General features: G+C 38.0%; 2 protein-coding genes across 4 annotated transcripts in view; one reads left to right on the forward strand and one right to left on the reverse strand.

Annotated features, from left to right (window-relative positions):
• CMSS1 (cms1 ribosomal small subunit homolog) overlaps positions 1-13,418 on the forward strand; it is a 339,619-nt gene that overhangs the window by 24,907 nt on the left and 301,294 nt on the right. The gene's annotated exons all lie outside the window — the stretch shown is intronic.
• The window catches only part of FILIP1L (filamin A interacting protein 1 like), a 264,654-nt gene that overhangs the window by 16,919 nt on the left and 234,317 nt on the right, over positions 1-13,418 (reverse strand). The window contains exon 5 of the mRNA XM_081076462.1: positions 1,601-4,376. Within this exon, the coding sequence (XP_080932588.1) occupies positions 1,601-4,376 (2,776 nt within the window). The remainder of the gene's footprint in view (positions 1-1,600; positions 4,377-13,418) is intronic.

Here is a 13,418-nt window from a genome sequence, read left to right on the forward strand (position 1 = left end):
GTTAATGATGACGCAAGCCCACAGCACTGGGGGCGTAGTTCATCACCATGGAAGTGTTGCTGTCAACAAAGCTCACTTTGCTATCATGGAATTGATTTTGCAGAGAAAAGAAGGACAATTGTGAAAGATTTCTTTTACTTCTAAAGATCTTCACAGTTTGTCTGGGTGTCTGCATGAATTGTGTTTAAAATCAATAGCTGGCAATAAAATTGACCACACTAAATTAACAGTTATGAGGTTGGAAAGGGAAAAATGGTAATGAGCTGCTGTGTCTGAAATCGTCCTTTGGGAATGTGACTTGGGGACCAGATTTGTAATTGAAAATGTTCCTCTGAAAGCTGTTATTCTCTGCTATAGAAGTATTGATTATGCTCAGAGAGTCCCATGAGCTGGGTAGAATTTTTAGGCTGCCTTTGTTGCAATTTTCTCACCTACCTTGTAAATGGCATAACAATAATCACAGAAGAAACTTCCCTCAACTAACATCTTTTTAAAAGATGCCTTTTCTACAACTTGTATTTGCAACTATCTTTGATTTTTGTTTGCTTGTTGAGAAGTTAAAAGAAAAACAAACACGATTAAGTTGTAAGCTTCTCAAGACAGCCCACTCACAAGCAAGGCAGGAAGCGCCTACCTTAAGTAATCCAACCTGTTTTGGGAACCAAATAAGAAAAAGGAACCAACATGACATTTTTGCTTTGAAACAAGAGTGTTCAAGACCATATGTCATAGTGGCTGATTCCAGGTTTGGATGTGGACATACATGTTTTTTTATGGGGGTTTTCATCGATGGTAGAAAATACAGTCAATTCTTGATTGTTTTGTATTTACCAATGTGCTTTTTCTGGCTTTCTATCATGTTTCAAAGCTTTTTATTTTTACCGTCGGCTCATGTGCTCACAAAAGCGAATTATTTAATCTGGATTTTACTGTTATTTTCAGTAAACATTAAGTTCCTAAGTCCCTAATGTGTGTGAAGTTCTGTTCCGGGCACCAGAGATAATGAGATACATCTCAAGCACGAAGTTAAGTTTGCTTATGAGAGATCTGATAATTCACTTTGAGATCAAAGGGACATACATTTTTATTGAAACCACTTTTTCCTTCTCTAATATGTGATCAGAAGTTGCCTGTAAATGGGTTTTCTTTTTAAGGAAGAATTAATAGACATTATGAACAGGAAATAAAATTCTACTGTACATGCAGAAATAACACAAAATGACCAAAAGAAAATTCAAGCAATGGTAAAAACAACTATTTACTGCTTTATAATGTTAAAGTATTTCACCAAGGCCAATTGCAGTCAAATTAATGTGAGTTATGGACAATGAAATACATAAAGATGTATTTATACAAGTGCAGACTAAATATTTTCCATACAGGTATGTAAATGAAAAGATATACAGTAAGTGCACACTTGCTATGACAATGCAGGCAACAGTTAGTTTCAGAGACTCCTGAATAGTTCATGCACAAACCTTCCCAAAGTACAAGTTCAGTCAGTCTTTGGGGAATGGAGAAGGGTAATTAAAAAAGGACTGCATTCCTTGCACTGATATCAGTATAGACTGGAGGAAGGTCAGTTATATATATTACTTACTGTAATTTGTGATTGTCGCGGAAGAGGTGTGGCTGTTGGTGTGATAGTAATACTGCTGGTGACTTTATTGCTCGGTTTGTTTAGTGCCCCGTTAATTAAGCCTGGAGTCCGGTTATCCTGTGGTGGTGTCGAAGGGCTGGCAGGTCTCATGGGGCTGGCTACAGCTTGCATGTAAGGACTTCCTAAGTGAATGTGGATTTTATTATCCTCAGTAGTTATCACACTTGAACTATTACTGTTTGAACGCTGAAACTGCCATGATGACTGCCGGTCTGGGGAGACTCTGAAAATCGCATGCTTGGCACTGATTTCTATTGGCTCTGGGGAGCGTCCCTGCTCAGGAGAGCTAGCTGAACCAGTCACAGCCAAAACCTGAATAGGTGACATTGTCCTTTCTGGGGTTATAGAACCACAAGACTCTGGGGTCTGTGCTCTGGCAAAGGCTGCCATGGTAATTGGGGACATGCCTTGTTCTAAATTCATGAGGCCTTCTGTAGAGGTTTTGGATTTCACTGGAGTTATGGAGGCATTTTGGAGGATGGTTATCCTTTGCTTTGGAGTGCCGCAGTTTGGGATCACTGCGGTGCTTGTGTAAGAGTGAGGACTCTCTGTGGTCGGACTGGTGATTTCAAGAGTGGCTGTGTTTTGGACATGGTCTGGCGTCACCTTTATATGAAGTGGCTGCCCAGGAGTGTGGCTCAGGACGAGATCTCCAGGCTGCACAAAGTTGCCATTGGGTTTAGTTTGTATTTTTCCATTCTGAGGATGGCCTTCCTTGGATTTCATCCAAGGAATCCATAGCTTCCTGTTAACAGGACAGGAAGTAGATGAGTTGCATTTGAAGGACAGCATGGATTCCTCCTCATTAGGGTCCTCGTCTTGGTCCTCCGTCTCCTCATAAAACTGACCGTTGATGACTGCTCGTTCCAGAGGAATAAGACTCTTGTAGTCGGGGGGTTCATTGTCTACTGCTTCTGTTTGAACTTCTTTAGAAAATACTTGAGGGTCAGAGATTTTTCTTCCGTTGAGACTAGGACGGAGGCTCTTACTAAAATGCCGGTACCGCTCTAATTCTTTAGTGAGGTTTTCAATCTCTCTTCCTAAATCTCTGTTCCTGCTTTCTTGTTGATTGAGTTTCTTTTGCAGAACTGAGTGGTCTCCCTGGAGGTGACATATCAGGTCCTCAGTAGCCACGTATTCATGAATTTTCTCTTTCAGTGCATCCACTTCCCTTGAGAGGTGCCCTGATTTAGCTTCTTCTTCTTGAAGCCTTTTGAAAAGCCATTGTTCATGGCTGGACTCGGTCTTTTCTGCTAACTTGTACTTGGCAAGTTCCATTTTAACGTGTTCCAGCTCTTCAGATAAAAACTGAGCTTTGTCTCGTTCATTAGCGTACCTTCGTTCCAGAGACTCGTACTCATCTTCCGTTTTCATGAGGTCGTCCTCAATGGCTTTCATATCCTTTAACTTCAGCCTCAGTCTTTCCACTTCTTGAGAGAGCTCTTTAATCTTATTGTTTTCTTGGTGTAATGCTGTTGTGGACTTACTAGAATCTTGATTTAATTTGTTTTTTAGGAAATCTTTCTCAATTGCTTCCAGTGATTGAAGCCTATTTTTTAACATATTAACTTTGGACAGAAGATCATTTCCTTTCTCTTCTTCTGCTTTCAGTTTGTTTTTTAGATCATCTCTCTCCTTGGTGACACTGTACATTTTTTCTTCCACATCGGTTTTGGACTTCAGTGCCCTTTTAGTTTCCTCAATTAACTTCTCAGTAACTGTTGTCACTTTACTTTGTTCCATTTGAAGCTGAGAAGCAGCAGCTTGTAATTTATCTTCAGTTTGCTTTAATTTTTCACTCATTGTTTTCCGTTCATCTACCAGCATCACAGTTAATGTTTTCAGTTTAGTTAAATCCTCTTTTAGGGTGAATTCTGTCTTTTCCAGCCGACTTTCAATGGCTTCTAGCTCTTTGATCCTTACTTTTAAACTCTCTAGTTCTTGAGACAACTGCTTTGTGGTCACCCTTTCTTTTTCTAAATTGCATTTCAGAGAGTAGCATTCTTGTTTGCTTTTGTTGAAAGCATCTTCTAGTTTTTCCAGAGCCATAATCCTTTTATTGAGTTTTTCAACCTCGAGTTTAAAGTCTTTACTCTGTGATGTTTCCTTTTCGAGCCTCTTATTGAGATCTCTGCACTGCTCCTCCATTTTTATGAGCTCTTCATCCTTCCCTTCCATTTCTAGTACACGTTTCCTGAGCTCCTCCACCTCTGCCATGATTCCAGAGTTTCCATATTCTCCCTTGTTGATTTTTTCTTTTATATCTTGGAGCTCCTCTTCTGCCTTTCGTAAAGACCTGTTTGTCTCTTCTAACTCATCAATTTGCCTGCTGAGTGCTGCCAGCTTTTGTCGAAGCTGGCGATTTTGGCTGTCCTCATTGGTGAGCTTTGCCATAATTGTTTCTTGGTTCTGGTGAAACTGTGTGGTCTGCGTCTGCAGTTCTTTCTCTAGTCTGGTTGCCTTCTGCTCTTCTTCCTGAACTCTGGCTTCAGTAAGAGCTAGTTTAGCATGTGTTTCCTTCTCACTTGTGGTTAGGTCTCGGATTTTTTGTCTTTGAAGGGCAAGCTGTGCAGTCAGCCTTTTTTGTTCGTCCACCACCATCAAAGCAAAAGACTTCAGTTTGGTCAACTCCGCTTTCAGGGCAGTGACCCTCTTCTCCTTCTCTTGCTCCTTCTTCTCCTGGGATTTGGTTTCTTGGTCAATTTGCTTCTTTAATCTGAAAAATACAAGAGTGCATTCTGTTTTGTGATTGATGCTTTAGCAACTTATGATCTATGATTAAACATTTATGTAAGTTAGAAAGATTGTACCAGCTCTCACAGAATACAGAAAGGAATTCCTAAATGTGACGGGGAGTAGATGAGGGGAGGAGAATCTTGATAAACTGTTATCCTGCTTTTCTGCCTTCACCGCCCCCACCCCTCATTGAATAGTAACGGTTGCAGTTCACCAGGAGCCTTAGTATAAGAGTAAGGGCAAGAATATTTAGGCTGAATTGCTGTGTAAAATAATCAGTAGGCAGTCTAGCCTTAAGTCTTAAAAACAGGCACAAGTTTGAGATTCAGTTGCACCTGGCTTTAAGAGTGGCCCGGCTCTTACTAGCTAATTCATCTGGACAGTTAGTGAACATCCATGAGCTTCAATTTCCTCATATGAAAAATGGAGGCAATGATTGTATTATCTCAGGGGGCATTTGTGAAAACTAAATGAGATAATTCGTCTAAGATTGTCACAGTGCTGGCACATAGTAAACATCTGATAAGTGTTAGTTGTTGCTGTTGTTCTTTTTTATTAATGTGGTTATTATATCTATCAAATGGTTTGCTTGAACCATTACAATATGTGTACATTAATGCTTGGTACTCAACTTCCTGATTCTTAGTTAAAATAAAATTTTATTCACATTGCTTAGAAGTTATGCACTTCACTGATGGACCTCTCTGCTGATTGACACTTGGATTACACTAGCAGGACATTGTGCCAGGAATCACATCTCACATATCTTTATCCCCACAGTGGACAGTAGTTGAATGAGGGGAGAATTGAGGGGCATCTGAAGGGGTTTAGAGTTTTTATAACATATGGGAAGAGCACAGAGTTTGATAGAAAAGAGCTTATTGATGAAAGTCAGATGCTAGAAACGATGGAGGAAAACTACTATCAGGAACGTACTAATTCCCTCTTAAAGATGACTCGTAACGTGTTATTTTTTTTCTTTTACATTTTAAATTTGTTGGCATAACAGAAGAGCATTTTACATGCAATATAAACTATCTCTTCCACACACTTTTTTCCTCCATCGTGAGGTCATAGTTTTAAATCTGTGGCATTCTTAATCACATGGGAATGGGCTGATTATAGAGGATGTAAGTACAGCTTTGCAGTATTGTTACACAGAAGCTAAAATAGGATGGAATCCCTGAAGAAGTGAATTAAAGTACTTGTCATAGATGAAAAGTTATAAATATTTGTTTTCCAGTCAAGCATGAAGAATTCATAGTATTTTAATATAGCTTTTCTGTTAGGAATAAGTTAATTATCCAATGCATGTCTTTAATCCTTGCCACAGAACTTTCTTTTTGAAAGCTGTTTAAGGGTTTGAGAGGACATTTTTAAAGGAAATTAATTTGGGGCATTCTTCTTGGAAATAGTGTGGGTTTTTGTTTTTTTTTGAGATCCTAATCTGCTCTCCTGTAATTACACTATACAAGAGGAACATGTTGAAAATAATTGTATAATGTAAGAATTCCCCAACTTTTTTGTGGCGAGGATCCGCTTTTAGTTTTTCCTGTTTTGAGAACCTGATGGGAGGCTGGTGTGAGGACTGGGGCCTGTGCAGTTCTGAAGGAGCTGGGCTGGAAGCTGGGGTGGGGTGATGATGATCTCATCCACTGTCTTGGCCAGAGGCTTGCCCGTGGCTTCCAGCCCTGGCCCACTCCCTACTTGAGACAGCTGGGAGCCTAAGAGAAACATGGCGGTCCCTTCCTGGATGGTCGTGGGACCTCACCACCCAGTGGCAGAGTCCATGAGTAAACTGCTGTGGTGAGGAAATAGTTACAGAGACTTTGGCGAAGTACTTCTTCCTCCCACCTTAGCATTAGAATCACATTTAACAATGCGCTGAACATAACCGCAGTGAAATATTTCCCCTCTCTACATCACAGTTCTTAGAGTTTTATTAGAGAGCAATTTCACAAAAACTTTTCAGGATTTCTTTTCAACTTATTAAATAATACCATATGTTATTTCATTTTCATGAGGAGATGTGTTTTCTTAGGATATAAAGGAGGGAAGATTGTTTTGCAGTGTAATGAAAAGACCATTAAAATTGAATGGTCCTTAGTGAAATCTTGGCAGTACCATAATGGGCAAAATGGATTTTGAAGAAGTTTAAATAAGTTTAAATTGTTTTCATTGTGTTGTGTTTTCAGTAGTAAGCACGATGCATCTTTTTCAGTATGATACAAGCTCATGTATCTTTCTATGGTTTCTGGAAATTGGCTGGCATCCCCATGTTCCCAAACCCCATTTTACAAGGTAGGCACATACAAATGACGATTTGAATACATATTTTCTTACTACTGGTTTCCCAACAACCTGCTATTTCCCTGGACCAGTCCATTGAGCACAGAAGATGACAGTCAGCAAGCTAGTCAGGTAAAGCCTGTCACGGAGGGAAATAATTTATACGCAGTTATACCCTCAGCCATCAAGTCCTGAGGTTAGGGCAGGCACGCAGTGCTGTAACTTTTAGAGCCAGTTGGGTACTTGTAATGCTCTTACACATTGTGGGGTTTCGTTATATGAGAGACAGAGACAGAGACAGAGACAGAGAGACTGAGACTGGTTATGCTACTGAATTGCAATTAGCCTTTCTGATACGGTGAACGGGCTTACCCCAAATCATTCACTATTTCTTGCTATGTATCCAGGAGCATTTGAAGGTTGAAGTTTGAGGTTAGTCTAGTCTTACAGAAAGGTGTTTCTTTGTAAAGTTAGCTGTTCTTTATAGAATTTGAAGCTGCAAACCTGGCCTGTTGTATACAGTGTCCTAAACAAGGAAGCTAATGGTCACACTGCTAATTACTGACGGAGGGATGTGGATACGTATGTGCGTGCATATGTAAGTGTCTGTGTACATACACATGTGCACACATATTTGACTAGGTGTACTTTTTTCTTTCATATATATGCTGAATGCTTTCGGCAAATATTTGCTCCTTGTTGACTGTAATTTAGTCATTTGAGGTCCACAGTCATTGTCCAAAACTTTTAAAGCTTTTTTGAAAATTCTAAAGTTTTCAAATTTTAGAAAGGCAGTAAGGAGCATGCACCATACATTACATAACAGCAGCAGGAAGGCCTGTGGCACCACCTCCTAAGCAAACCTCTGAATATTTCTGCAGAGCCATGTAAATAGTCACATTATGTGGGATAATTAAGATAATAAATAGCCTTGAATCTATTCAGGTTTTGCTACTGAACGAGTTCTGATAAGAAGTTTTGCTGCCACAATTTCGCAAACATTTTGTATAGTTTTTAGGTTTTCAAAATTGCAGACAAGGGATTGTACAATGAAGGTTTGGACTATTGGTGTCTTTTGGGCAAGGAGGGTGTGGAGTTAAGGTTCCTCAGTCCACTTCCTTCTTCAGGAGGATTGGTTTTTAAACGAAACGGTAACTTTATTTTCTGTCTCCATTATTTTTCTTTGCATATTAACAGGTTTTAGGCATTGATGCTGGCTGACTTTTTATGCTAATACAGGTTATCACTGACTCTGGGTTTGCAAGCAAAAGCAGATTATGATTTTGTGAGCTTTTAAGCAGGTATGCATAATCTTGAAAGCAGTATTGACCCTTGAGATGCAGAATGTCCAGATAAGAAATTCATCCCCTCAGAGCTGTGTAGTCAAATTATTATTCCTTTTTCCATAAGTAGTTCCCATTAATATGCTTTTACGTAGGGATGTTTATATAATTTATGCTAAGATTTCTCCAACTTTAGCACTATTGACATTTGGGGCCAAATAATTCTTTGTTGTGGGGGCTGTCCCGTGTATTGTAAGATGTTTAGCAGCGTCCTTGGTCTCTACACTAGATGCCAGAAGCAACCCTCCTCTGCCCAATTATAACAACTAAAACTGTCTTCAGACATTGCCCAATGTCTTGGTGGGGATTGCCCCCAGGTGAGAACTACTGATCTATGCATGTGTGTGTTTATGTATATGTGACATATGTATATGTGAGTCATTAAAGTTAGACTCTGCATGGTCCTGCCTCACTCAGTTTTAATTAAACAGGTGCAACAGAAAGTTCCCACCGGAGTTACATATACACCTGGTGATTGTATCTTCCCTGTGAAGGGCTTGTTCTTTACCAGTGCTTGTTCACAGTTAAGGTACATTTGAATCACCTGTGAATCTTGTTAAAGTGCAGATTCCAGTTCAGTAGGTGGGGATGGCCCTCAAATTTTGCAATATAACAAGCTAATGATGCCAGGATTGACTAGGTAGCAGGCTTTCCTGTTTACATGTCAGATGTTTTCTGGAAAGGTTCTGGCTGAATATTAACTCAGCCAATTGTTCTTTGTTAATTATACCCCAGTCTCTGGACGGAGCCTATGTTCCTGACCTACAGGGCTGTCCATTTTTTCACAGGGAACATCAGTTTGGAGAACCTGACTAAATGAGCTAATATCCATCCACATTACTGGAAAAAATGACTGAATATGCATATCATAGGTCGTCAGTCAGTAGCTAAATTTTCACCTAAAAAAGTCAGTAAGTAATTTTAGTTCCAGTTTGTGATTTTCCTTACCCTAGCCCAGAGACTAAAATATAGGAGACTATATAATAGCTACCATTCTTTATTTTGTGTCAATGATGTGTTGCAAGCAGTGAGCTAAGCCAATACACATCTGTTGGGTCTAATTCTCATGGTAACCTTATAGGGATTTGGATTATTGTCTCTGTTTTACAGTTACGAAAATTGTCGCTCAGAAAGGTCAGGAAGGGGCAGAGCCTGTGCTGTTTCTGCATCCACACTGCCCGTCCAACAGGGAACACAAACTACTGCATGGACCTAGTCCACATACAAAGTGTCCTTCTCAAGGATACTCTCTGTAGAGAAACTGTCACCTTAGAGAAAAATTCTCATCATTGTGCTTGCCTTCTTTTTCGTTTATCTCACAGAGCAGTGGTTTTCAAATGTTTGCTCTTACAGCTCCTAAAATAATTTTAATATGTACAACTAGTTTGCTCATATAAAGAGTAATAATAGCACTTCCTTTTAGCACATTATCCACTTTTTAATGTAGCTTATTGAGGTGTGATCTTAAAATAAAATTGTAAGATATTTAAAGTGTACAACATGATCATTTGATATACATAAAAATTGTGAAAGGATTCCAAGGTAACACATCCATCACCTCGTAAATTCACCTTTTTGTGTGTGTGTGAGAACACAAATTTCAGTTATATCATATAGTAATGTCAACTGTAGTCACATATTATACATTAGATCCTCAGACTTTATTCATCTTATAATTATCCTTTTACCAGCTTCTCCCTATTTTCCCCACCCCACCCCAGCCTCTGGCAACCACCATTCTACTCTCTGTTTCTATGAGTTAAACTTTTTTTTTTGATTCCACATATAAGTGATACCATGTAGTACATATTTGTCTTTCTCTTCCTATCTTATTTCACTTAGCATTAATGTCCTCTAGGTTCATCCATGTTGCAAATGGCAGGATTTCCTTTTTCATTTTCAATGTCTGAATAATATTATATATGTATATATACATATATACACACGTACATATGTATATATATACATATATATATATATATATGTACATACGTATATACATATGTACATTTTCTTTATCCATTCATCTGTTGCCAGATACAACTTAAGTGTCTATACCTTGGGTATTGTCACTAACGGTACAGTGAAAATGGAAGTACAGATATTTCTTCAAGATAGTGATTTCATTTCCTTTGGATACATACCCAGAAGTGGGATTGCTAGATCATTTGGTAGTTCTATTTTTAATTTCTTGAGGGACCTTCATACTGTTTTCCATAGTGATATACCAGTTTACATTCCCATCAGGAGTGGACAAGAGTGCCCTTTTCTCTACATCCTCGCTAGCATTTGTTATCGCTTACCTTTTTGATAATAGACATTTCAACAGGTGTGAGTGATATTGCATTGTGATTTTGATTTGCATTTCCCTGATGATTAATGATGTTGAGTACCTTTTCATGTACTTGTTAGCCATTTGTATGTCTTCTTTGGAAAAATGTCTATTTAGGTCCTTTGCCCATTTTTCATTGGGTTATTTGTTTTTTTGCTATTGAGTTGTGAATTTCTAGTATATTTTGGATATTAACTCCTTATCAGATAGGTGATTTGCAAATATTTTCTCCAATTCTGTAGGTACCTTTTCATTTTGTTGACAGTTTCCTGTGCTGTGCAGAAGCTTTTTATTTTGATGCAGTCCCACTTGTTTATTTTTGTGTTTGTTGCCTTTGCGTTTGGTGTCAAATCCAAAAAAAAATTGTCAAGACCAATGTCGAGGAGCTTATCCCCTATGTTTTCTTCTAGAAGTTTTACAGTTTCAGGTCTTATATTCAAATCTTTAATCCACTTGAGTTTAGTTTCATCGTATATCACTTATGACGTAAGTCCAGTTTCATTCTTTTGCATGTGAATAACCAGTTTTCCCAGTCCCATTTATTGAAGAGACTGTTCTTTCCTTGTTATATATTCTTGGCTTCTTTATTGAAAATTAATTTATCACGTATGAATGGATTTATTTCTGGGCTCTCTGTTCTGTTCCAGTGGTGTATGTGTCTGTTTTTATGCCAATACCATACTATTTTGATTACTATAGCTTTGTACTGTGGTTTGAAATTAGGACATGTAATGCTTCCAGCTTTGTTCTTCTTTCTCAAGATTGCTTTGGCTATTCGGGGTCTTTTGTGGTTCTATATACATTTTAGGATTGTGTTTTTTATTTCTGTGAAAAATATTGGAATTTTGATAGGGATTGCATTGAATCTGTAGATCATTTTAGATAGTATGGACATTTTTAACAATATTAATTCTTGCAATCCATGAACACAGAATACTTTCCCTTTATTTGTGTCTTCTTCAGTTTACTTTATCAATGTCTTATAGTTTTTACTGTACACATTGTTTACCTCCTTGGTTAAATTTGTCTCTAGGAATTTTATTCTTTTTAATGCTATTGTATAATAAATGGGACTGTTTTTTAAATTTCTCTTACAATACTTGTTCTAAAAGAATTTTTAAAAACTAAGTACCCCTTCATACATTTTAAAGCTGGCATCTAGAATTTTTTATTCAAGGTTAAATACTTTCAAGCGATGCATATTCACATCCGCCATATAATCTAAAAGTCATCATCGGCAAGTCAGTCAGTCAATCAGATATTCAGGAAAAGTCTGACTTCGGTTTTCAACTTAAGAAAATGTGAAAATACACATCCCTCTGGCAACCATTTCAGTTCTAAAAGAGATGAGGCCCTGAGTGGTCCTCAGATGAAGTAACAGGCATGGTTCTATCCAGTGATGATTCTAAGGCTGCTGCTGCTCTCTTCTCATGGAACTTTCAGGAGTCTTTCTATCATTGTCCTTATGTCTGTGCTTCAGAGAGGTTTCCAACCCATGAAAATGCATATGGTAAGACTTTAATTAATAAGACTATTTTGAAAGGGTTGTTGGAAAGGGAGAACTCATAGAGAACAAGTACTTTTCTGGCAGATTAGTTTTGAAAGCATAAGTATGTCAATTGCAGACGTAGACATTGATTCCCTTAAAGCTCTCCAATGTTTGTACCCCCTGGAAAGTCTTTGTGTACCCTCAGGGGTATGTGTACTCCAGTTCGAAGACTACTGTCTTGGAGAACTCATATTCATGTTTTAGTACTGACACCACAGGATTATAAGAACATTCACTGAATCCTGTCCAATAAAAACAGGTTGTGGAAGCTGTTTTTATGGACACAAATGTGAGGTAGTTCAATCCAAACTGGCTTAAAGCAGTGTCTTATTACAGTGTTTCTTTATAGAGTTTCTATTATGGCTCAGAACTGTTTTAACTTACTGTGGTTTGTCACTATTATTATGTGCAATACCAGTTTCTTGTTTTTTCAAAAATCACATCTGTCATCTTGAATGTTCTTTGGTACTAACCATAATGCTGGTTCTTACAAATTATACATTCAGAGGGTCTTTTCAGTTTTTATTTACACACACATATGTCAGCACACATGTGTGACTATATTTTATCTCTTCTGTACGAGACACTGAGTGTCAGTAATATGCATCATATAATACACATATGAAACATATGTTGTGTCTAAATGCTATGCCAGTCGTACCCATAATTTATAATTCTCACCACTTTTGATTTTATCTTATTTATGTACATTGCAATCAACCCTACTAAAATATAAGCTTCCTAAGAATAGAACACATGTCTAATTCATTTGTCTTCTATAGTGCATGCCACAAAGCCCTTACATGGAGAGCGCACCAAATGAATATTTTTTGAATGAATGAACAAATATACTTTCCTGTGGAAAATATTGTAGTATTGTTCTAACTTTATTTATCTTTTAAAGAAGATGCTCTAATGTTTATCATATGCATGGTTGTAGGTATTTAAGAAAAGGAGATGTAAGTGGTTTTCCTGTTGGTATTCTCCAAGTATATGCTCTTGGCCTCTAGGAAGAATCTCTGTCTCTTATCGGATCCTTACATTAGAACTGAATGTGCTTGCTTGTTTAAGAAGAGAGATGGGTGGTAAATGTCTACATCCTAGCCCCTCAATCTCCTTTGCTAGTTTCATCTCTGTAAACAAAAGAGAGGTTCTTTTATTTTTTTCCTTAGAGTCCAGAAGTCTACTGGACAAATATTGTTGCTACACAAGCAACATTATTTACATCAAGAGCAAGTGACACTGAAAAGGAAATATTCACCTATAATATGACCACCCTAATGCATCAATTATGTTCCTACTTTTCCAGATTCTTTTCCAGCTGGCCCATATAAACTTAGGGTGATTATCAAGCAATAAAACCAATCCACAAGCCATTAATGGCACTGCGTTGTTTCTGTTAGCTGTAGAAATCAACCTGTAAGTAGGGAACAGCGTGAGTCAGCTTAGCTTCTCATCTGTTATTTTTAGGAGACAAATATTCCACTGTATTCACTATGTGGATCTTGA

This window comes from Rhinolophus hipposideros (assembly GCF_964194185.1).
Source record: "Rhinolophus hipposideros genome assembly, chromosome: 2".
NCBI lineage: Eukaryota > Metazoa > Chordata > Mammalia > Chiroptera > Rhinolophidae > Rhinolophus > Rhinolophus hipposideros.